General features: G+C 47.9%; 1 protein-coding gene across 2 annotated transcripts in view; it reads right to left on the bottom strand.

Moving 5' to 3' along the window:
• The window catches only part of LOC134460791 (FERM, ARHGEF and pleckstrin domain-containing protein 1-like), an 80,125-nt gene that overhangs the window by 6,446 nt on the left and 50,353 nt on the right, over window positions 1–23,326 (bottom strand). Inside the window, exons 13-24 of one of the 2 annotated variants that reach the window (XM_063213339.1) lie at window positions 22,811–23,033; window positions 15,681–15,856; window positions 14,567–14,656; window positions 9,758–9,891; window positions 8,011–8,092; window positions 7,318–7,555; window positions 5,680–5,810; window positions 5,115–5,183; window positions 4,931–5,020; window positions 4,098–4,180; window positions 2,675–2,787; window positions 1,750–1,919 (exon numbers count right to left, since the gene is read on the bottom strand). In XM_063213339.1, the coding sequence (XP_063069409.1) occupies window positions 1,750–1,919; window positions 2,675–2,787; window positions 4,098–4,180; window positions 4,931–5,020; window positions 5,115–5,183; window positions 5,680–5,810; window positions 7,318–7,555; window positions 8,011–8,092; window positions 9,758–9,891; window positions 14,567–14,656; window positions 15,681–15,856; window positions 22,811–23,033 (1,599 nt within the window). Of the gene's footprint in view, window positions 1–103; window positions 580–1,749; window positions 1,920–2,674; window positions 2,788–4,097; window positions 4,181–4,930; window positions 5,021–5,114; window positions 5,184–5,679; window positions 5,811–7,317; window positions 7,556–8,010; window positions 8,093–9,757; window positions 9,892–14,566; window positions 14,657–15,680; window positions 15,857–22,810; window positions 23,034–23,326 lie in introns of those variants that run through there. The other variant, XM_063213340.1, reaches the window with a different exon arrangement.

Below are 23,326 nucleotides of genomic sequence, written 5' to 3'. Positions count from 1 at the left end.
ATGAGCATTATCTCTGCTATAAAATCAGCTGACCTATCCTCACTTGAGCTACAAAATCCTTCCTTTTGAGTCTTCAGCGCCACCCAGTGGACAGAGGGGCAGGCACAGTTTCAGAGTCTGCCGTTATGCGACAGCTCGGTCAACTTCAAGGACCAGTTCAAGGTGGCAACTAACAATACATATGATTAAGTACATAGCCCTCACCAACAAATGCTTAAGCATAATGTGGACCTACACTAGCCTACATCATATTTAACGTGTCGATATCATTTAATGCTGTGTCAATGTGGATGAGAAGTAGGTCACTGGGGCTATGCTAAGGGAGATCAGCGGTGATAACCGGCAGTGGCCATACTGTAAGAGGCTTGCGGTGGTGGTGGTGCGTGCGGTGCTTGTGTGGCAAGTCTAATCCTGTCTGGACACTGGCTTCTTTTACCTCCAGACTCCTGCAGGTATCGCTAAAGGAGAGGCTGTGCAGCCTGTACCAGCAGATTAGAGACAGAGGCACGGGTCCCTGGTACTTGCTCGAGCCACTCACAGAGGAGGAATCAGTGGAGTCACTGACTGGACTAGGGTCCTCTACCACACAGAGGATAGATGGACGGGGGGAGAGAGAGAGAGAGAGAGAGAGAGAGAGAGAGAGAGAGAGAGAGAGAGAGAAGGAGAGAGAGAGAGAGCGAGAGAGAGAGAGAGAGAGAGAGAGAGAGAGGAGAGAGAGACAGAGAGAGAGAGAGAGAGAGAGAGAGAGAGAGAGAGAGAGAGAGAGAGAGAGAGAGAGAGAGAGAAAGGAGCGACAGCAAAGGACAGAAACACAGAAGAGGAAAGTAAAGGTAGAAAGAGAAGAGACAGAGGAGGCCAGATGGGGGAGACACAAACACAGAGAAAGGAAACAGAACAGTGCAGAATAAGGGTGGAGAGTGACACAAGCACCACAAAGGCAAAGGCATGCAGGAGAAGGTGGAACCAAGCCAGTGGAGAGGAGAGGAGAGGAAAGTCCTGGAGCCAAACTCTGGAAGACAGGAGGAGGAGAGGAACTGGAGAAGACAGACACACACACACACACACAGACACGCACAAAGAAGACACAGCCCAACCAGAACAGAAGGGGAGGAGGCTAGGTGAGGCCAGTATCCAAACGGTGCTGCTCAGGGTGCGCTTAGTATGCCGCTCGTCTCAGTGAAAAAGTATGAAGTGCACACACATCCCAAAAAGAATTGCCACGGGTGCTAGTTGAACGCATGAAAAAAAGGTCTTTTGTGAGGTTGAAACATGCTGCTTTTCACCAAATAAATCACAGTAAGGGAGCTTATACGGTGTGGATATTTCTTCTTTTTTATCTTACCATAGCTTTTAAATGGACATGCAATTAAAAAAAAAACACATTCTATGTCTTAATGAAGAAAAAGTGTAACACTTTTTGTCTGGAAATGAAACGTGAACATTTCAGAATCTACTATAAGTTACAGGGAGTAAGTGAACGAGGCCGAAAGCAAAACTAAAAGCCAGCAGTCGTTTCCCCCAGTGGACCCAGGGCAGGCAGAAGTGACTTTGCAAGGATACTGCTCCCAGAGAAGAGAGATTGGGACTGAAGTTAACAACACAGATAAACACCACACAAAGGTCAAGGAGGGAGAGAGACAATTGCAGAAAGAGGAGAGGAGAGGAGAGGAGAGGAGAGGAGAGGAGAGGAGAGGAGAGGAGAGGAGAGAAGAGCGGGGTAGCTAGCTAGCTAGCTAGCGAGGCTGGTACCTCCACAGCCATGTTATAGTCCAGCATGGACACGCTGGTGTTGCGGTGCCAGCACACGTGCACCATGGTGTTGGCACGGTGCGGCGGCGCCGCCTTGCGCTCCAGGGACGTCCGCGAGGCGCTCAGGTCATCCTCGGACTCCTGCTCTAGGGCCGAGTCCTCACGGGGTTCTGGGTTAAAGGCCAGGAGGCTGTTATTGTCAGACATATTACAGTGCGGGTAACTGGGAACAGATGGGTGGACGTGAATCATGGCACCGCACATACAAAGAAGGTTTTTTAAACAGAGGGAATCTGAGAGCAAACCCGCTGGACAGGTTTGTCAGGCTGAATGGATGAAAAAAGGAAGGGATTGAATCACCAGGAACAATTGAATGTTATTGGGCATGCACAGGCAGATACAGTGGAGCCTTCCCATGCCATCACTGAAACCACACAACACAAACATCTTGGTGGTTTAGACATTTTAAAAGACCTCTTAATCATTATGAAATATATCCAATTATGAAGGATATTTAGTGTTCAGCATGCAAGACAGGGGGCATAAATAAGACTGAGACTATGTTTCCAACTCCTGTATGGATGGCCCCTGGGTCCACCACAAGGGAAGTGGCAATATTGGGCTGCAGTCAGACCACTTTAACGTTCAGATGTACTGTGATTATCTTTTTAGACTGCTGGAGGCAGGTGGAGATTTCCTATGCCATCATAAATATCATAATATAATACAAACTCTTGTTGTTACTCCATTGTGATCATATTTATTGATCTTTATCATTTCTATTTAAAATGTTGGGCATGCAATACAGAGGCCATAAAGTAGGCTCAGACTACTTTTCAAACTTCAACAGACAACAGCAGGGCTGGCTCCTGGATTCTGCCTCAGGGAAGTCTTGTTGGAATCAGACAAGTTTGGAGAAACTTACTGTGATCGTTCTGACTGCTGGTCAACAGTGCTGATGTCGGCCCATTGGACATCTCCGCCTTATCCACCGCCAACGTTATATCCTCCATCCACCGCTCCATCTCAGACACCGAACTGATGAGGGCAGCCAACCGAGGAGAGAGATAGAAGGAGAGAGAGGGGGGCAGAGGGGGAGAGAGAGAGGAGGAGGAGGAGAGATGGAGGAAACAAAGAGAGAGTGAGAGAGAGAAGGAAATGGAGAGAGAATGAGAGAGAGACAGGGGGAAACAGAGAGAGAGAGAGAGAGAGAGAGAGAGAGAGAGAGAGAGAGAGAGAGAGAGAGAGAGAGAGAGAGAGAGAGAGAGAGAGAGAGAGAGAGAGAGAGAGAGAGAGAAACATAGAGAGAGACAGAGAGTTATATCACAAAATGTGTGAGCTGGCAGACACAACACACAAAAATGTGAGGTCCCTAATCCCACCATCACTCTGTTCAAGCAGTACATCTATTCAAGTCAGTAAAATGCTGCAACTTGTTTAAACAGCAATAAAAATGGGTTTATAGAAATATGCAGGATGAGAAATAGACTTGGATTGCTTCAATCAGACATGGAGGCTTTCCCCCTCCTTAGACCCCTGGGCTTGCCCTTCATACATATTTCATGCCGTTATTTCTATGAGCATCTGTGCACCATAAATAATAGAAATGGAATCCAGAGCACTACAAAGATGCCATTGTAGACTTCACACAGCCCCACAGCGAGGAGATCCACACGCAGCCTGTCTGTACTCCCCAGGACACTCCCCAGAGCAGTCTGGCCTGTCTCTATGTGTCCTGTCTCTCACAGGGCACAGAGGAGGTGGCTAACGTCACCCAGTAGGGGTCATGTGACACACTGGCCTGTGTGTATGTATACATGCTTATTTATATGCTCTAGGGGTGTAACGGTATACAAAAATCACGTTTCGGTACGTACCTCGGTTTTTGGGGTCAAGGTTCGGTACTTTTTCGCTACAGTATATATAAAAGGAAAATACCCTCAAACTGCTACTTGGGGTCAAAGATTTAATCATTGAAAGAAATGGTGCTTTTCTCAAGGTCTCACAAAGAACAAGCCTCTACATCCGTTTTTTTCCCCTGCATTCTCTGTCAGCGTTCTGCATGAGCCATTGCATGTAGTGGCAGCATAATGTAAATACATGAACAGAGTTGCCTGTCAATCTACCTTTCGGTACAGGTCAGTTCGGTTCAGTACAAATACATTACAGTGTACCTTTACAAGCCTAATATGCTCGGGTGTGTGTGTGTGTGTGTGTGTGTGTGTGTGTGTGTGTGTGTGTGTGTGTGTGTGTGTGTGTGTGTGTGTGTGTGTGTGTGTGTGTGTGTGTGTGTGTGTGTGTGTGTGTGTGTGTGTGTGTGTGTGTGTGTGTGTTAGCGGGTGCCTGACCTTGCTGCTACCACCACTGACTGCCGCTGGCCCACCAATGTGAAGGCATGAGGCACACCCCACTCCTCCTCACTCTCTCGTATCTACAGGGAGCCAGGGAAGGAGGATGATGATGTTATAACCAAATGTATTACTTTCATTATGCAAAGCTGTTTAACTCAATTTTCTATGTAAAAGATACAACTTTCGTAAAGGAAGAAAGGAAATCCGCACACTGTTACTGCTCACCGATTTATTGAACACAACGTTTCGACCTCAGGCGGTCTTCGTCACACCTGACGAAGACCGCCTGAGGTCGAAACGTTGTGTTCAATAAATCGGTGAACAGTAACAGTGTGCGGATTTCCTTTCTTCCTTTACGCACGTTTGTTTGATCCAGCACCTGTTTTACTGGATGTGCGCGCATCACCTACACTACAAAAGATACAACTTTTACATGTCTTAAGGCAAAAGAAAATCTTAAGTGTTGACGTTATAAACAGCCAAGAGTCTATCTTTGGTTTTAGTAAATGCACACTGTGTGAGTCAATAGTTAACTTTATGAAAAATCAATTGTCGTCGCACACTTAGAACTTCATGCAGTACTTTTAATAAGACCAACGTTCATCCAACGACCAGCGTTCATCAGACCCTGATGAAGGCGTAAGCAGAAACGTTGGTCTTATTAAAAGTATGAAGATCTGAGTGTGCAACGACAATTGTTTTTTCATTTAAAAAACACAGCCAAGAGGAAATGAACACATATGTAGGAATGCAGAATACAGACATAGAAAAGTGAGACAGGATAGAGACAGCAAGCAAATTACCATCACTAGAAAAAAACTTCAACTGACCGTCATGCCGCGTAGCGACAGCTGACCATGTACTTTAAACTGGTTTGTCGCCGTCATTCCTCGACTTGTATACAACAGAACATCATTGAACTGTCGAAAAACAAAGCACCATTCAGTACAATGTTACAAAAGGACCAAGAAAACACAATCTAGATCCATGTAGAAGAAAAAACCCTGGTCTTACCAGGAAAAACATGCGCTGTTGTAGGCCTTTCCCAGACAACTTGCTTAGACATCCTAACCTTATGAACTCCTGAAAAACAAAACCCATGTAAGCATCAGTATGGAGAAATATGTGTGATCAACATTTTTTATTTTATTGAAATGTTTTGACAGTGCAAACAGAAATCAGTTTTCTGCTGAAATAAAAACACAGTATGTCAATGATAAACCTAAAAAAAAAAAATCTAAAATAAATGCAAAAATAATACCAATTTTTTTAAAAATGGGAGGGGGGGGGGGTAATCAAGGGTCTTGGTCTCTCTCAAAATACCTTGAATGGATCGTAACTTGCTTGACCATGCCTATACAGTTTTCGGCTTAGCTTACAATATTAATCATGGAAACAACATGTGCTTTATTATCACCCATTATCCATTGTGGCTAACACAGTGTGCTCAGAATAACACAGGATATTTCAAAGAACCCATCTGACTGCTGTAGTAGTCTAGTTGTTATTGTCATGCGTTCGCTGTCCTGTTCACTGCAGCACGGCACCTTTTCATTCCCCACCCCTTCCTTTCACTCACCCTTCCTGCGGCAGTCAGGTTGTCCGTGCCAATCAAATCTTTCCTCAGCTCCAGCAGCTTCTGGTAGTTTTCCGTCTTGATCATGCTGCCGTGTAGCTGGGACACCATCTCAGACACGTCCGCCAGAGCCGCTGGGGGACGCAGACAAACAAACAAACAAACAAACAAGACAAGACAACCGCCACACCTTTAGCACCAAAACACTCGGTCTCAAAGCAAGAGTTCAGTGTAAACCTTGTGTAAGGATGTCTAAGACCTACAGTGACAAATCTGTCTGTCTCACCACATCGGTCTTAGAATTCCAAGGAGATCAAGCGCAAGTCAAACGTTTGCCAGTGCTGGGGTACCTACTTGTTCAGCTGTGCTACGTAATCTTTATGTATAAATTCATGTGCAGGGCATCTGAGTCACAAAACAGCTTAATTGTTGTCTTGGCTAGCCCTGCACGTAGCTTTGTGAGACTCTTCTCTAACGTGTGGAATCACTGGCGAAGACGCCTGCATGTGAGACAATGAATGTGAGTTATGCTGTTTGTTTGTTTCTTTCTCTTTTTGGCTGTTGTTCAGGGGGGCGGGGAGTTTTTGCTGTGCTGTGATGTATTTTAATGTGATATGGATCCCCCTGGGTCTGAAATAAAGAAAGATCTGTATGAAAACTGTGACATAATCTAAGCTTCAGGAACCAAACCACCCGGGGAAGAGTACTCTTCTCTAAGAACGTTCAGACTTTTGATAACAATGAGTCTTGCCGAACCGCCTTGTGCCTAAAGGTGTGCCAGCGCAGTCCGCCACTCAGGGCGCGAACCTGCCATCCCCTAGTCAACGCTCCAGTTCGGGCATGGGAGGCACACTCATGCCTAACCACCTTGCCACCTTGTGCCTGCACATCATACTTTATATCCATTCTCCCTTCCATCATCCCCCCCACACCCACCCTCTTCCTCACCGCACATTTATGCCAAACTTCCTTGTGCTTTCACAATATATATCCTCTGCAGTAGGTGGGGTCAGTGTGCGTGGACTGGAGGGGTGTTTGCCGATCACATTTTTGCCAAACTCCCTTGTGCCTGCACGACATGCATTATATCCACCCTCCATCCCTGCTTCCCTCATGTCACCCCCCCCCTCTTCCTCATCTCTGCAGTCTTTGAAGTCGGTGTATGTGGAGAGGTAGTGTTTGCCGATCACATTAATGTCAAACCACCTTCTGCCTGTACAATATACCCCCACAAGACTCAGCCACCAACCCCAAGCCCTCCCTCCCTCAACTCTGCAGTCGGTGAGGTCGGTGTCTCTGCAGTAGGTAGTGTTTGCAGATTACATTTATGCCAAACCACCTTGTGCCTGCACAGCATAATGTATATCCACGAGACTCAGCCCCCACCTCGCCCCCTGAGTGTTTTCCTCACCTCTGCAGTCCGTGAGGTCGGTGTGCGCGGAGGGGTAGTGCTTGCAGATTACATTTATGCCAAACCACCTTGTGCCTGCACAGCATAATGCATATCCACAAGAGCAATGTCTTTATTTATGTATGTGTGTATGCTACTTGACACCTTACTTTCCCCCTGGGATCAATAAACGATACTCTACCCTACTCTACGACTCAGCCCCCACCTCGCCCCCTGCGTGTTTTCCTCACCTCTGCAGTCCGTGAGGTCGGTGTGCGCGGAGGGGTAGTGCTTGCACAGGCGCTCCAGGATCTGCTTGTAGTGCAGCAGGCGGTGCAGCGGGCGCAGCAGGAAGATGTTGAGGGGCACGTAGCACACCTTCTGCAGCTCAAAGTCGCGGCACAGCCCCTCCAGCTTGCGAGACGCCCGGCAGGCCTTCTCCAGCTCGCGCAGCATCTCCCCCTGCTGCTGCAGGTGGCATGTCATCTCCTGCGGGAGCAGAGACATGGAAGAGTTAGGAGGAAGAGTTAGGGTGCATTCCAATATGCAACCTTGCGTCCTCCACTTGGGCTTGTGGCCTCACGTTTTGCTGATGCCCCGCCTCTGTGCAGAAAATAACTAAGTTTCTCCGCTGTCAGCCTAGCCAAAACAACTTTGGGGACTTCTGGGACTATTCTTGTTTGAAAATGAGAAAATGACTTTACAATTGAGCTTTTGGGAGATATTGAAATATAATGCTGTTGTCAGTGATGTCATCACGACGTATTACTTCCTGGTACGAGGCCACAAGTACAAGTAGAGGACGCTTGCCTCTGCTCCCTGTTCACATATAAGGCTTGATTTATTAAGAAGACATCAAAAAAGTGAGTTTGACTTAAAAATAAGGTGTCAGAGGGGGGAGAGAGGTGAGTTTTTTTGTAGTATAAGGCTTCCATGTGCTGTACCTTTAAGCCCTGAATGTTCTTCATCATGACATCACCGATGCGTTGGTAGTCTCCTTTGATGTGAGCATTAGAGCGCCCCTCCCTGATAACAAACACAATGACATACAGCATCGTTAATCATTAAGCGAGTCACACCAGTCATGGGCATCATCACAGCTCTGCATCAACTACTGCTGAATAGCCAGAGGATTCATTCCTTAACTTCCTGGTGCTAATCAGACTCAATTTTTAGGTTCGTTGAAAATTATTCATCCAACAAATAGAAAGTCTTTGTCTTCATGCCAGCAAACGCTTTGGAGATCAATACCCTTGCAACATATCAGCCCACAGAGTGATTGACATTTACAAAAGGTCTCTTTGTTTGCGTTGTCACTTAATCATCATGTCCAATTCGTTATTTATTCTGCTACTAAGATGACACTGATACTGATACTCCACACAACATGGAGACAGTTTTTGGCAGAAGTCTCAATTTAGGAGTAAGGTGCATCCTTGCAGTTTCAAAACCCACCAGCAGGTGTCCCCCCTGGGCAGGATTGCATTGCCTGTATTCTCTCCTAATGACTCATGCTAATAGATAAGGCAGTGCTGTGCTTCTCTTCACTGTTCCCTGGCGCTCTCCCTACCCAACACCATGGCCACTGAAAATACTGAATAACTCTGAGCACAAAGAGCACATACAGCACAGTAGATGGATGTAAAGGAGGGGATGGATGGATGGATGGACAGTAGGATATCCTGCCGCATGCATGCGGGCTATTGAAGCTCTCGACTCCAAGCGAGCGGACGGAGCGAGGGGGAATGTGAGCTGCTTGTGAGGACGCTTATTGTTTGCGGCGGTCTGCAGCGGGAGCTCGGGGGCTGGCGGTCTGCCCGGCACCTCTCTCTCTCTCTCTCTCCCTCTCTATCTGTCTCTCTCCCTCTCTTTCTCTCTCCCTCTCTATATGTCTCCCTCTCTCTCTCTCTCTGTATTCCCCCTCTCTCTGTCTTCCTCTCCTTTCCCTCTTTCTTTCTCTCTGCCTGTCTCTCGCTCTCCCTCCCTCTCTCTCTCTCTCTCTTTCTCTCTCTCTCTCTCTTTCCCTCCCTCTCTCTCTCTCTGTCACCGCTGAGAGGAGAGAGCAGTGTCCTGCCATTCTAGCCAACCATGCAAGCTGCCTTACCAAACCAGTACAATGCACTACAATACAACACAACCCTTAGAGAGGTTAGGGCAGTTGGTACGGTATGATACTTCCACAAAGCAGCATATCTCGGCAGAACAGCGTCTCTCCTCTCCCTGCTCAGGAGCCTCATCTCTCCCGACAGCCAGACAGAGGGCACCCAGGGGCAGCATGGAGCCGCATTGAGGCCCTGTTGCCGTGGAAACCCCTTTCGCTTCCTCCCCCCACCTACCCACCCCACCCCGGGGTCATATGGTGAACCCTCTCAGATTGCCACAGCATTGAAACGGACCAGAGCCACAATGGGGAGACTCGTGTTGGGATCAATGAAAGCAATCGTGATTACCCTCTCCAGAGACACACAAGAGTTTTATGTCGGCCGGTGTAATTGAAAAGCCGGCTGATTTCACCGGGCTAATTTCCTGGCATTTATGTGCCGCGGTAATTTGTCATTTGGTAACTGCACAAAAGCATTTGCATCTGTGACTATTGTGTGTGTGTGTTTGACTTTGAACGCTTGATTTTGCACCCATGCATGAACATGCCATAGACACACATACTACACACACACAGCTAGACTCACTCACCACAAAGCCAGTCTCTGCTCCACCTCCCTGAGAAAGCCCGTGTGGAACTTGTAGAGAGGCTCGAAATTGGACAGGATCACGCTCTTCAAAGACTCCGGCGTCGCCTCTTCCCTCTCCAACGTGCTCTGAAACGCCTAAATGCACAAAACACAGAGAAAAAAAAACACACAAAGAAGCAGTGAGGAAGAGATTGTGAGAATGTGTGTTGCTTTTTAAGTCATTTGACATTTATTGATGTTTTGGACATGGTATTGACAGATACGTTTCCCCCCACCCCAAACCAAAGAACAATGCTGCACCTCAAAAAAAACACACCACAAAAGACAACCAATAAGAGAAAAGGGATTGCTTCACTGGGTCATGTGTCCCATTAGTAAAAAAAGGTTGCTCATCAAAAAAACGTTGGCGTCCAAAATGCCATGAAAAGATAAATAACAATCTTTGAGGCACTTCTTACGTAAGTTGAAAAGCCTTTACACTTTAGATGTTAAATAAAAAAACGTATATGATTTTAGGAGGTGAAAAGGTACACAGAGCGCTGTAAATCATGGCTGAGTCTAATTACAGCGGTGGTGTGAAGCAGGCCAGGCCAGGCCAGTCCAGGGTGTCATTTGACAGCCTGGTGAAATAGTGCTGGTTTGGGACCAAGCGAAGCGAAGTGAAGTGAAGGGAAGTGGGCCACCATCTGCTGGCCCTGCTCTGCCCTGCCTCCAGCCGGCTGCCGACGTGGGAGCCGGGACGCTCGGATGAAACTGCCTGTCCACGTTCAAGTTAGCTTTGGTCTATCCCAGGGCTCTAAATAAACTTTTTTCACCACCAGCCAAAATGGCTAGTAGGTGATAATCTTGCTGTCCCAATACACACTCACTAAAGGGTCAAAGTGGCTAGTAAGTTTTCTACTTTTCTACCAGCCAAACTGAATATTCACCAGCATTTGGCCGGTTTGCGCGTGCTAATATAGAGCCCTAGTCTATCTTGTTTAGGGCCATGTCTATTTCCTCATGTGGGATAGTGAGAAACTTAATTTCAATTGGCTAGTATGACCAGTACAGTACATGTGAAGTAAATGACAATAGCTGAGTTTGGCTTTTTATTGTCGTAAAACAGCACAGCACTAAAAATCATGGCCACGTCTAACAACAGCAGTGGTGTCATTTAAGAGGGTGAAATAGTGCAGGTTTACTGAATTTTTAGTACAAAATCAGTGCAGATGAAGTGGGCTACCATCGTCTCCAGCCTCTGCCCTGACCCTGCCCTGCCCTCTACTGTGCGGATATCCAGCCGGCTGCTGAGCCGGGAGCAGAGAGGGACACAGGCAGGGCTGGACTGGCCATCTGGCATGACGGGCATTTCCCAGTGGGCCCTGCACCCTTGTGGGCCCCTATTTTCAGAAATGTAAAAAAATATATATATATTTAAAAAAAAATTAACATTTCTGAAAATAGGTGCCCACGAAGGTGCGGGCCCCACCAGTGAGTCAGTTCTACGGCACTAATTCTATTACGAGGGGGCTCCTTTAATCCAAAAGTGCCCGGGCCCTATTTCTCCCCCAGTTCTGCCTGCCTGTCCGCCTAAGTTAGCTTTGGTTCAGGAATCACATGTTTATCCTGTGACTTACGCTCAAATCCTGTAGCGGCCATGTGATCAATGCACAAATCAATAGCACAGGCGCACGCTCGTTTCTTTCTAGGGGGGGGGCTGTGTGTGTTGCCCTTGTGGACGCCCTCCGCTCGCAGTTGTCCCTACCTGATCCAATTAAACAGGGAAACACTGTCTGGTCTGTCTGTGTGGTCAGATGGGAAGTCAGGGAAGAACGGAGGGAGAGAGAGAGAGATGGAGAGATACAAGAGAAAATAGTGATAGGGACGAAATAGGAAACAGAGTAAGAAAATGTGAAAATAGAGTGAGACACAAGAGTGAGAGGGAGCAAAATAGAGACAGAGAGGCTGAAAGGCTGGGAGAGTGCCAGAATGAGTGCATACAGTATTGTGTATGTGTGCGAAAGAGGCAGAAGGAGTGTGCCAGAGAGAGAGAGAGAGAGAGAGAGAGAGAGAGAGAGAGAGAGAGAGAGACGGCGAGAGAGAGAGAGAGAGAGAGAGAGAGAGAGAGAGAGAGAGAGAGAATGAGAGACGGCGAGAGAGAGAGAGAGAGAGAGAGAGAGAGAGAGAGAGAGAGAGAGAGAGAACGAGAGACGGAGCGAGAGAGAGAGAGAGAGAACGAGAGACGGAGCGAGAGCGAGAGACGGAGCAAGAGACGGTGTGAAGACTGGGAAAAGAGCGCTAGTCGTCTCGGCTGGTGTGTAGCGTGGAGAGCCCCAGCAGCTGTGTGAAAACAGGTTGCCGCTGGCACCAGAATGGGCTGTGAGGCTGCAGCTGCCAGCCAAATGAATTCCCTTACAACTGGACGCCATAGATATAAATAGAAGAGCACAAAACAGGAGAGGCCAATGGTGTGAATGGAAATACAGAGAAAGAGGGAACTGTAACGCAATTCATGGTATCGGGGAAAATGTGAATAAATAAGGATACTAATTCTACTGTATCCAACTTAATAAAGGAAGGCCTTATAGTGCCCTTGTGTGTAGTAGGCCACATCTTTTATGCTTTACTGGTATAGATACTGTGTGCTATATACAGTATAGTGTTTTGTTCAGTAGGATTCCAATCTTTGCTGTTAAAAGATGCAGTTTTACAGAATCTAGTAGTTCATTCAGACTCTGGGCTGTGCAGTCCACTTTTCAAATTAAACATAGACTGTACAACATATGTCAATTTAGAATTTTTCATTGCCTGGTTGTGCAATAATAATAACAACCAACTAAGAACAATATAGACAGCTGTTGAGTGTTGCCAACCGTTTCGCCTAAATGATGAAAACTACACACACGTTACATGTGTTTTCCACATGTGAATTATAATCCCAATATCTTGTCTTGTTTCCACTTAGCCTGCTACTTTTGAAAATGCATTGGTTTTGGCCTTCCGTTTACATGTAAACAGAGATTTAAACCCTGCATATAACCCTGCTTTAAAAATATCCCATTTAGGGAGCTAAAACGCACTTGTTACAATGGAGTTTTTAACCACATATTGCGTTTAAACAGGAGAAAAAAATGTAAATTAATTATAATTTTAATTACATTTAATTTAAAATAGCAGGCTACGTGGAAACAGCACCTTAAGGCCACTGCCCAATCTGTGTGCATGCGGTCCGAGCCAACAGTCCACTGCACCAAGTCCTCATCAGCCTCAGTTGTTGTTCTCACAGCACCAGGCTGTCTGCTGCACTGCACTGCACTACACTCCTCCTGTCCCAATTGTGTCTCTGTCGGGGACTGCAGCAATGACGGTAGTCAGTGTCCCAACACACACAATGACAAGCTTACAGTACAAGCTAGAAAGGGCAAATCTGGGTGGGAAACTTATACCAGAGAGAGTAGAGAGAGAGATTCCATTGGCCCATTGTTTCCGGGTTCTATTATTGGGGGGAAAATCCCCCTTTAGGCAGACCTAGGCAGACCTGAGGACTGTTCTATTCAATGCTAGGAGCATTATGACACGCCCCTTTAGGCAGACCGGAACCTGGTCATGTTAGGTGCCCATAGAAACCTATTATGTTGGCATATCTCTATTCTTAAAGAATCTCTGCTTATACAGTAGCCTGGGACCTGCCAAAATCACAAAGCTCTGGGTTCTCTATGTACGTTCCACTCCGGTCGCTGTACGGTTGCAACTTGTGACGTGATAACAATATATGGGTTTACTGTTTACAAAGCAGCCAACCATGTGAGTGCATTTTTTCCAGTGACAGCAGTCTCCAAAAATAAGAGGTTGAAAAGTGCATTCAGGGTCGCGCAGCCAGGGATTGTTTACAAACTGTGAACCCATGTACTATCCCCAGAGGATGTTACAAAAGACAGGAGGTTGGGCACACCTGTGCATCAGGACAATGCTTTGTGGACACATGAGGTCTTTCTATGTTTGGGGGAGGAGGGTTTTTAAAATCTAGGTCAGAAACGATGATAGACATGAGCGATTTCACAAACAGATGAGCCTTTAGCAAATAGCAAAAAAAAAAAGTTCAATGCTAACAGACACAGTCATGGGTAAGCAGTCGGAGTGTCAAACTTGTAGCCTAAAGGTTGCCAGTTCGACTCCCGACCCGCCAGGTTTGTGGGGGGCGTATTTCACCGTCAAGCCGCACTGCTCCATTGGGAACTGACCCCTTCCACGGGTGAGGCATAAATGCAATTTCGTTGTGTGCACTTGTGTGTCATGTGTAGTGCTGTGTCATAATGACAATGGGAGTGGGCGTTTCCCAGATGGGCTTTCACTTTCACTTCATAGCCCCTTAATGCACCATACCTCCAGTGGCACACTGTAAAAGTCACTGAAAAGTTAACTACCATAGTACTAGCCTGATAAACCAGACTAAATGTGGATGTCTAATTTAGTCTGGCCTCGATGCATAATACATCCGAAGATTGTTGATGAGAACAACCTTCCCTCAAAACCCTGCCCGCTTTGATTCAAAACACATCTTTGCGTTGTAATTGGTTTGCCAGATTCATGGCATTCTGGCTTCATTGAATCATTATGCGAGGCCAGACCCACCTGTAGACAAAACATTTTTCCGTCCAGCGGGTGGCGCTGGTTCACCAGGCTACCATAGTACTACACTACTACGACATAACACAGGGCATTTAGTAATGCACTACGACTTGGAAAATGCGAAGATGTTAACGACTTGTACTAGGACTTCATTATGAGCTGCATCCGAGATGAAAGACGTCTGCGTAGGATGTCTTACCACAGTTATCACTTCCAAGTCCTTCAGGTAGGTCCTCTCTGTGGTGAGCAGCTCCTTGGCGATGAAGTAAGCCTTGTCCGTCGGGAACCGCTATGAACGACAAGGGCAAAGAGGAAAAAGAGGATCAGGAATAGGGCTGCACGATTTCAGAAAAGAAACGATACTCGATAACAGTAACGATATACCTCGATAAGAATATTTTGAAATATAGCCGAGTGTTTTTCTTGCCACAAATTTGTCGGTCTGTGTAGGGGGGCATGGCTTTGGTCATGGCGGGCTTCTTGCACATTTGTTGATATTCAGCTAGTGATTGCACAGAAATGTTTTACTTGTTAGCGATAATTAAGTAATTTCCGTGATGTGCATATTGCTACCCTTGATATTGTGATTTTGATACATTTTCAATATTGTGCAGCCTTAATCAGGAATTCCCTTGGTCTACAACTGAGCACAAAAAAAAGAGAAATTTGATCTCAAAAAGTCATCCCATGGACTTTTGCCAAGGACACTCATACTCTTTGTGACTGCGCTGAGTCTCTGTAGTGCTTTCTGACACGTAATTTAGGCCAACCACCAAGGACCTTACGGGTACAACAATAAAGTAGTCTTGTTTTAGATCCAAACGACCCACTTTATAATACGCGCAGACAAAATACAAAAGCATGTCTGTCTCTGGTGCAAACATGCATGCATACACACACAGACACAGACACACACAGACACAAACACACACACATAAACACACACACATGCGCACACACACACACAAATATTAAAACGTGCGCGCACACACACACACACACACACACATTAAAACATGCACACACACACACACACACACACACACACACACACACACACACACACACACACACACACACACACACATGCGCGCACACACACACACACACACACACAGACACACACACACACACACACACACACACACACACACACACACACACACACACACACACACACACACACACACACACACACACACACATTTTAAAACATGTACACACACACACACAAATATTAAAACATGTACACACACAAACACACACACACACACACACACACACTCGCGCGCACACACACACACCTGGCTCACCTTCCTCCTGGCCTCGTCCTCCTCGTCAGTGCGGACGGCCGCGTCGTTGAGCAGCGGGCTGGTGAGGGGGGAGGGCTGCCGGCCATCTGGGCTGGGGTGGCCCCCCAACCCGTTGGCATGGCGCTGCCCATTCACCATGCCCCCCACCACCCCCGCCCCTGCCCCCCCGCCTGGCTCTGTGTTAGAGGGACACCAGAGAGAGAGAGAAAGAGAAAGAAAGAGAGAGAGAGGGGGGGTACCAGAGAGAGAGAGAGAGAGGGAGAGAGAGAGAGAGAGCAAGAGAAAGAAAAAAAGAGAGAGAGAGAGACAGAGAGAGAGATTGACACACAGAAAGAGAGAGAGGGAGCGCAAGAGAGAGAGAGAGACAGAGAGAGAGAGATAAGAGAGAGAGAGAGTAGAGAGAGAGAGAAAGAAAGAGAGAGAGAGAGTTTAGATAATGGAATAAACTGTGTGGCAGACCATATATAGAGAGTGAAGTGAGTGGTGGTGTGTTGTGGAGACTAGAGGGTAACTAGGCTGCAGTGGGGATGGGGGGGAGAGACAGGAGGCAGGACAGGCTACTAGCCTGCAGCTGCTGCTGATGTGCATTCACCCAGCCAAGAGCCAGTGGCAGTGACTCATCCCACCCAGCACACTGCTCCAGTCTAACACATATATAGTACAAGCAGGCACGCGCAAACACACACACACACGTGCGTGCGCGCACACGTGCGTGCGCGCACACACACGGACGCACGCACGCACACACACACGCGCACGTGCACGCATACACAAGCACACTCACATACACACACTCATATACACACACAAGCGCGCACACACGCGCGCGCGCACGCACGCACGCACGCACGCACGCACACACACACACACACACACACACACACACACACACACACACACACACACACACACACACACACACACACACACACACACACACACACACACACACACACACACGCGCGCACACACACTGTCTGGTTCATCAGGCCCTCCAGGAATCTACAGTAGCTACAGTGTTGTCTGAGAGACAGTCAGTCTGAGACTGCAGGTCATACAAAAGGGGACTTACCAACGAATCACCAACTACTGTACCGTGCGCTCGCTGCTTCTACTACGCACTACAGTCTATGGCACGAGGTTTGCAATGCATACTTGCCCATAACTGAGTCCTGTCCTCTGATTGCACTGATTGTGTTGACACAAGACAAAACAGTGGATTATAAAACAACACCGACTAGCAAGCTACAATGGGGGAGAGAGAGAGAGATGGAGAAGATCCCACCATATCCACGAGACAGCACTATGCCAACGAGACGAGATGTGAACAACACAGATGGGCGAATGTATGTATAACTCTAGCACTCCATACATACATTGCTCCCAAATAACACCAAACACAAATCCGACAAAGCTATGAGGCTAGCTACCACGGCACAAATGAGATGTGATGGGACGGGAAGGGGTGGAGGGGGGTCTAAAGGGGCTACTGGTGACCATGAGGGATTGTGGGTGATTATGGTGATGGGCTTTTCTTTTTAAAAGAAGATTCCTGAGTCCCACTTCACAAAAAGGCCAACTTTATTGACACTAGTGCACAACCGCATTACAAGTTGTTTGTTTATTGTTTTTGTGATTTTTGTATGAAAAACGTGTATAAATCTCTCGCTGTGAGGAAGAGGAAGAGGAAGAAGAAGAAGAAGAAGAAGAAAAAGAAGAAGAAGAAGAAGAAGAAAAAGAAGAAGAAGAAGAAGAAGAAAAAGAGGAAAGGTAGCAAGAACAGTGGCAAAAACGTCCAGTGTGTCAAGAAGCGAACAGCACAAGACTATTATACAGTACAAAGAAGTGTTACAGTACTGAGTGAGTAGAGGACGTGAGAGAGACAGGTTGATGTGAAAAGTGCAGTTTTTACCCATGGGCTTCAACACAGATATATATTTAGCTCTGTGACTCAAGCCCCATCATTCCCCCCAAACCATCTCATTTATCTCAATTCTGCACGTAGAAATAAAAAAAGAAGTTTCTGGCGTATATAAATTTAAGTAGAAAATGGGGGGTGAAAGCAAAAGGTTGCTACAATTCATCACAATTTATCGTAATTTAGCTGTTGTCAGAAAAACCTTTTTTTTCTTGTTAACCACAGGATGCCAAATAACCACTGTGGAGAGCATTTATTTATTTGTAACAATGAGACAACTGAGCCCACTGACTGTACTCATGTATCAAGGGTTGAGAGTGAGGTTGCTAAAGGACAGTGACAGTGTCAGGGAGGACAGGTTGTGACAGTGGCGGTGAGCATACACAGTAAACCGCCAGGGCAGCAGAGAGAAAAAAACAACAAACAACACACAGACACAACCATGCCAGTGACCTGACTGCCCTGCCCACTCGCTCTGGCCTGCTCTCTACTGCAGCCGGCTGGGCTGAGCGACCGAGCGAGAGAGTAACACAAGCTTGCCTGCCTCCACTGCCGTGCTGGCTGGGCCACTGGCACAGTACAGTTTTAGTACACACACACACACACACACACACACACACACACACACACACACACACACACACACACACACACACACACACACACACACACACACACACACACACACACACACACACACACACACACGTCACACACACACACACAGGCTGGCCCGCTGACAGGGGTGGTGGACAAATGGGTGAGTTGTCCCAGGCCCAGGGAGAGAGGGGGGCCCAGACCCAGAATTATGTCCCAATTGCACGTTATGTATTTCAAAGGGGGCCCTTTCAGATTAACTTGTCCCAGGCCCAGTCAAAGCTGTCAGCGGCCCTGCTCCCAGCGGCAGCAGTGAGTTGCAACGTGTCAGGATAAATAAAAAAAAAGCAAAAATGCAGCCAGCATGGATGGGTGAAAGAGAGAGAGAGCTGTATAACCTTGATGGTTTCTCCTGGGACCGTGGTTAGAAAACCACAAAATTGTTAGCGCTAGCTCCACAGATGCTGGTGTGCTGTGCAGTGCAATGCGCATGGGCTGTCCTGTGTGCAGCTCTCCCAGCGCAGCAGCAGCAGCAGCAGTAGGCAGGCAGGCAGGCAGGCAGGCAGGGCTTGGTACAATACATGTGTCACAGCACAGGACTCTCTTAGGAAACACAGTGACCCTGTCACAAAGCTGGAGCCTTTCATATCTGCCCCTCTTCTTCTATGCTTGACGTTTCCCATGCCGCATGCTATTGCTACTAGAGCTAGTGTGATCTGACGCCTGGGTAATAAAACGTGACAGAGACAATGAAAATGTTGACCTTGTAGGAGTGTTAGAAAATTAATGAGCAAAAGAGGCTGAAAGTCAGACATGGAATACTTTAGGCAGGCGAACAGAAATTAATAAATATCTATGGCTGTTAAAATGGTAGACACTGCCTTTAACATCAAATGCAATGATAATAACATCTGCTAGCAATGCTGAATGTTAAAGCGGTGACACTGATGTATCGTAGTTTAATATTCTGTCGACAAATCAGACATGACCTACTTCTAAAAGTAAGGCCAACGTGAATAATGGGGGTGAGGATGGCACCCTTCTAACTGTGTGTTCTATAGTGTCGTATATGTACACAGCGGTTGAGTTGTAAAATCAAAGCAGGGGGCAGGGGAGATGGTCAGAGATGGATTCTGATTATTGGGGGTTTGTGGGTTTCTCCCCCGAGAACATTTTGAAAATGTAGTTGTTAAAAGTGCAATTTTAATACAATATGTGAAGAAGGCATGCATGTTTCAGAGGGGGATGATCGTTGACCATTTTCCTTGAGGGGGATCATTTTAGACCATTTTCATAGTCATGTTCATGTCATCCCCCTCCATCTCGAGCCCTGCATGTACACCTGCAGAACACTGTCCTTTGCTTCAATCATACTCCTCATCCTTTCAGAAACTGCTCTCCACAGTCATGGGGTCAGCTATCCCTGCCCTGTCTGGCCCCAGCCAACAAGTAACAGGATCACTGCATTCAAGAAAGTCCAGGTTAACCTCCCCCTTTTCTTCTCTCAAACAAAGAGTGACAGCACAGTAAAAGGTCAAGACAGTCAAGGAGCGGGGGGGGGGGTATACATGCCTGCACAACCGTATGGGAAGGGGGGAGAGTGTGTGAGACATGACCTCCAAAAGTGCATGCTGACAGAACAGTGCTTGACATTGGACAAAGGAAAATCTATGTTTTCTGTTTTTATATATATTATATATTAGCCTGGATTAGAGTCCATGTTTTTTTGTCATTCCATTCTTTTCTTTTTTAAACTAGCAGAACCAGAAAAAAAAAGAAATCAGCAAACAAACAGTTACAGCATGACAATGACAACGCATGAAGCCCAAGCCACCTTAGTTTTCATGAAAGAAAAAAGAACAAGGAAATCAGAGAGCTGAGAAAACATACAAACAAACAAACAAACAAACAAAAAAGGCTACACAGAGTGCAAAGCCAAAAACGCATTGATGCTCTTTGCAGAGTATGTTTGGGAAGGGAAGGGGAGGGCAGAGTGGGGGTGAGGTGGGGGGGTTAGGTCCATGTGTTTGGGAGACAGCAGGTAGCGGAGCAGACAGGCCAAGCCACATGAGTGGTGAGTGTTCAGAAGCAGTGATGGCAATGCTGTGCGTTACCATAGTGAGGGCAATGCAGTGCGTTACCACGTCGAGGGCAATGCAGTGCGTTACCACGGTGATAGCAATGCAGTGTGTTGTTGCCACAGCACAGCAGCTTTCCACTGGAGGCCAAATGGCCTGATATGTAGCAATATGGTGTTAGCATGGAACCTTTCTACTTCTAAACGGCGAATGTATGTACGTGGTGTATGCTCCCTTTATGTCCATCCATGTACTACTAACTTCCATGATGTTATGGTGACCAGAGTGATGTTATGCCACACGATGGAAAGCCTGCAGTGGATATGCATACCAAACGGACGGGGCAATAAGACCAAACCAATCAAAGCCTTCATTGATGCACCAACTGTGCGGACGGAATGGCCACTGTAAACATTAGATTATATTGAATATCAATCAGAGACTGCATGTTAGGCTATACTGACCACAGCAGGCGGGCATCCCCAAAGCCCAGCACGAAAGACAATGTTTGAAAAACGTTTAAACGGTCGAAGTGGACGTTTAGTCTCATTCATGTACATGATACGTAAATTAGTTCTGTCCTCGTGGAAAGTAGAGGGCGTACAATCAATGCGACATGTAAACATTCTACGCTACTTAGTAAACTACGTTTGCGCTGGTGATCAGCCTGATCCTGTAACTTCCCTCTACAAGTGCATGCAACTAAACCATTTACCAAAAATATCCTGGAAAAAGTCAAACTACAAAACTCAGCCATGGCTTTGTCTACAAAATCACTGTTCGATATTTCTGAAAAGATAACAGTTGACCTAAGAAAGGCAAAGGCATCTGGGGGATGTGCTCTCTAGTAGTCGGTTGTGTGAAAGGTATACAGTTATAAAGTGTGGAGCAGAGCTGCTTCACAGGGTAATATGGCACTGGTAGTTAAAATGTCTGAGGCCCTCTGGCAATGGACGAAGCCACAGATACAATCAAAGTAGAATAAACATGCACATGTCGTTTAAAAAAAACTTTCCCTCGCAATAAAATGGCCAGCTTCCTCCAACCTCTCTCTGCTAGGTCCACAATATCTGATTTACTGTACAGGGCGGAGGCCCAAAACGGCCACATTTGCTAACCCACAGAGCATGCACTGACGCTTGGACGCTCTTTCCTCGTCATGAGGTGCTCAAAGCGGCGAGCCAAACCTCACGGTCCTCCGCCACACAAGCCACACACATCTATCTCTCCAACAGTGGAACGAGGAGTCCCGAGCCAAAGACACTCAGCCAATGCATCTCATGGTAATCCTTCCCTTTCTCAAACCCAGCAGACAGCTCAAACGAGAGCCAATGCCACGCTGGCTTACTGTATGCTAGCTAGCTAGCGCGTTCTTTGTTAGCGCTCTAGCTCTAGCTAGCAGCTGAACACCTGCCCCCCGTCCTCCTCACTGAAGGTAAGGCAGCCGTCCTCCTCCGTCTCCTCATCCAGCTCCAAGCTGCCGAAGGAGAACTTGCTGCGGGGCATGCGGGGGGAGGGGGAGGCGTTGATGGCCATGGGGTTGCCGTAGCCCAGTGGCAGTCCACCACCACCTCCTCCTCCAGGGCCTCCACCAATGGGGCAGGAGCCGCTAGACTCCGCTTCCGAGTCGCTAGACTCGGTGCCGCTGCTGGTGGAGCCGTCGATCATCTGCACGGCGCCGTGCATGTGCTCGAGACCCGGGCGGCCGCCACCGTGCGGACGCAGCGATTGGTTGGAGCGCGGCATGCCGGGCGGCGTGAGGCCGTTGGCTAGCATGCGGCGCTCCAGGGCGGCCATGCGCTCGGAGCGGGACAGGACGGGGCGGGGGTCGCGGGCCGGCGTGGAGGTGGCAGGGCTCAGCACGCAGGGGTCGGTGTCAGAGCGGTTTCGCACGTTGTGCAGCTTCTGCAGCTGCGGCGCTCGGCTAATCATGGGGGAGTAGTTGCCGTAGCGCTGGGCCTGAGACGCCGGGTGGATGGGGGGCCGCGCGTTAGCGCAGTAGCCATTTTGGTCTGCGTAACTCATGGAGCCCGTCCGGTTAAAGGAGCTGAGCGCGGGGCTGGAGGTTAAGCTACGGGTGCCTGCCGCATGGCGGGAGGGACTGTTCCGCAAGTCCATCCCGGCACGTAGCACGTCATCTATGACCGTACTGTGGAAGGGACCGCGGGCGTAATACGACACGTCGGATAGCTCGAAATCACTATGGTCTCGGGCTGAGCTGACTGGACTGGTTGGGAAAGGAGGCGTCTTCCTGCCGCTGTTGTTGTTGCCCCTACCACGCTCCTGCTCATACTCCCTCTCCCGCTCCCGCTCCCTCTCACGCTCACGCTCACGTTCCCTCTCTCGCTCCGAGTGACGCGCTCCAGCGCTGCTACCGCGCAGGATACTGGCCATGGAGTCGTCGGCATAGCTGCTGTTGGCATTGGAGTGGGAGCGCGTGATTCTGCCCTTGGCAACGTCGTACTCGCTATCTACGTCACTGCAGTCTATGTATGGGATGGAGGAGCTGCTGCCCTTGGCAGCTCGTGATGCTGGACCTGTGCTGAGGAGCTCGGCCGCGCCCGCCGACGGCTGGTGGTGCCTCCCGCTGCCCGGCGCCGATCTCTGGCGCTCCCCGTTGAGCTGGGCCGAGGGGCTGGCGGCGGCGGCGTGGCGCGGACGCAGGGCGGGCGAGTCCTCCGCGCTCACCAGCGCCGGTTCCTTCCAATGGTGTTGCCGGGTCGGGGAGTGGCTCCTCTCGCGGGTACCATAACTTGCACTCTGCATATCAGAAAAAACACAAACAAGACCAGACAAAAGAGGACCATTGGCAATGAGCGTGAAAGGGATAATATTAAAATGGCAAAAAATTAAAGTACTAACGTCAGTTCTGACCAGGCCATGGTAGTCAAGAACCTTGCCACCCTCCCCTTCATCTAATTCATTCCTAATTGATCCAGGTGCATTCCCTCAGCTGATAATCTTTCTTTCTATCCACTTCCTCTCAATTGTATGCTGCTTGGTTTTTGCTACCCACCACCTCCCCTGCTCCACCTTGTCGTGTATGATGTGAC

Source organism: Engraulis encrasicolus, chromosome 13 (genome assembly GCF_034702125.1).
Source record: "Engraulis encrasicolus isolate BLACKSEA-1 chromosome 13, IST_EnEncr_1.0, whole genome shotgun sequence".
Taxonomy (NCBI): domain Eukaryota; kingdom Metazoa; phylum Chordata; class Actinopteri; order Clupeiformes; family Engraulidae; genus Engraulis; species Engraulis encrasicolus.
Note: the sequence above shows the minus strand (reverse complement) of the source record. Positions and strands in the feature narration are given on the sequence as shown.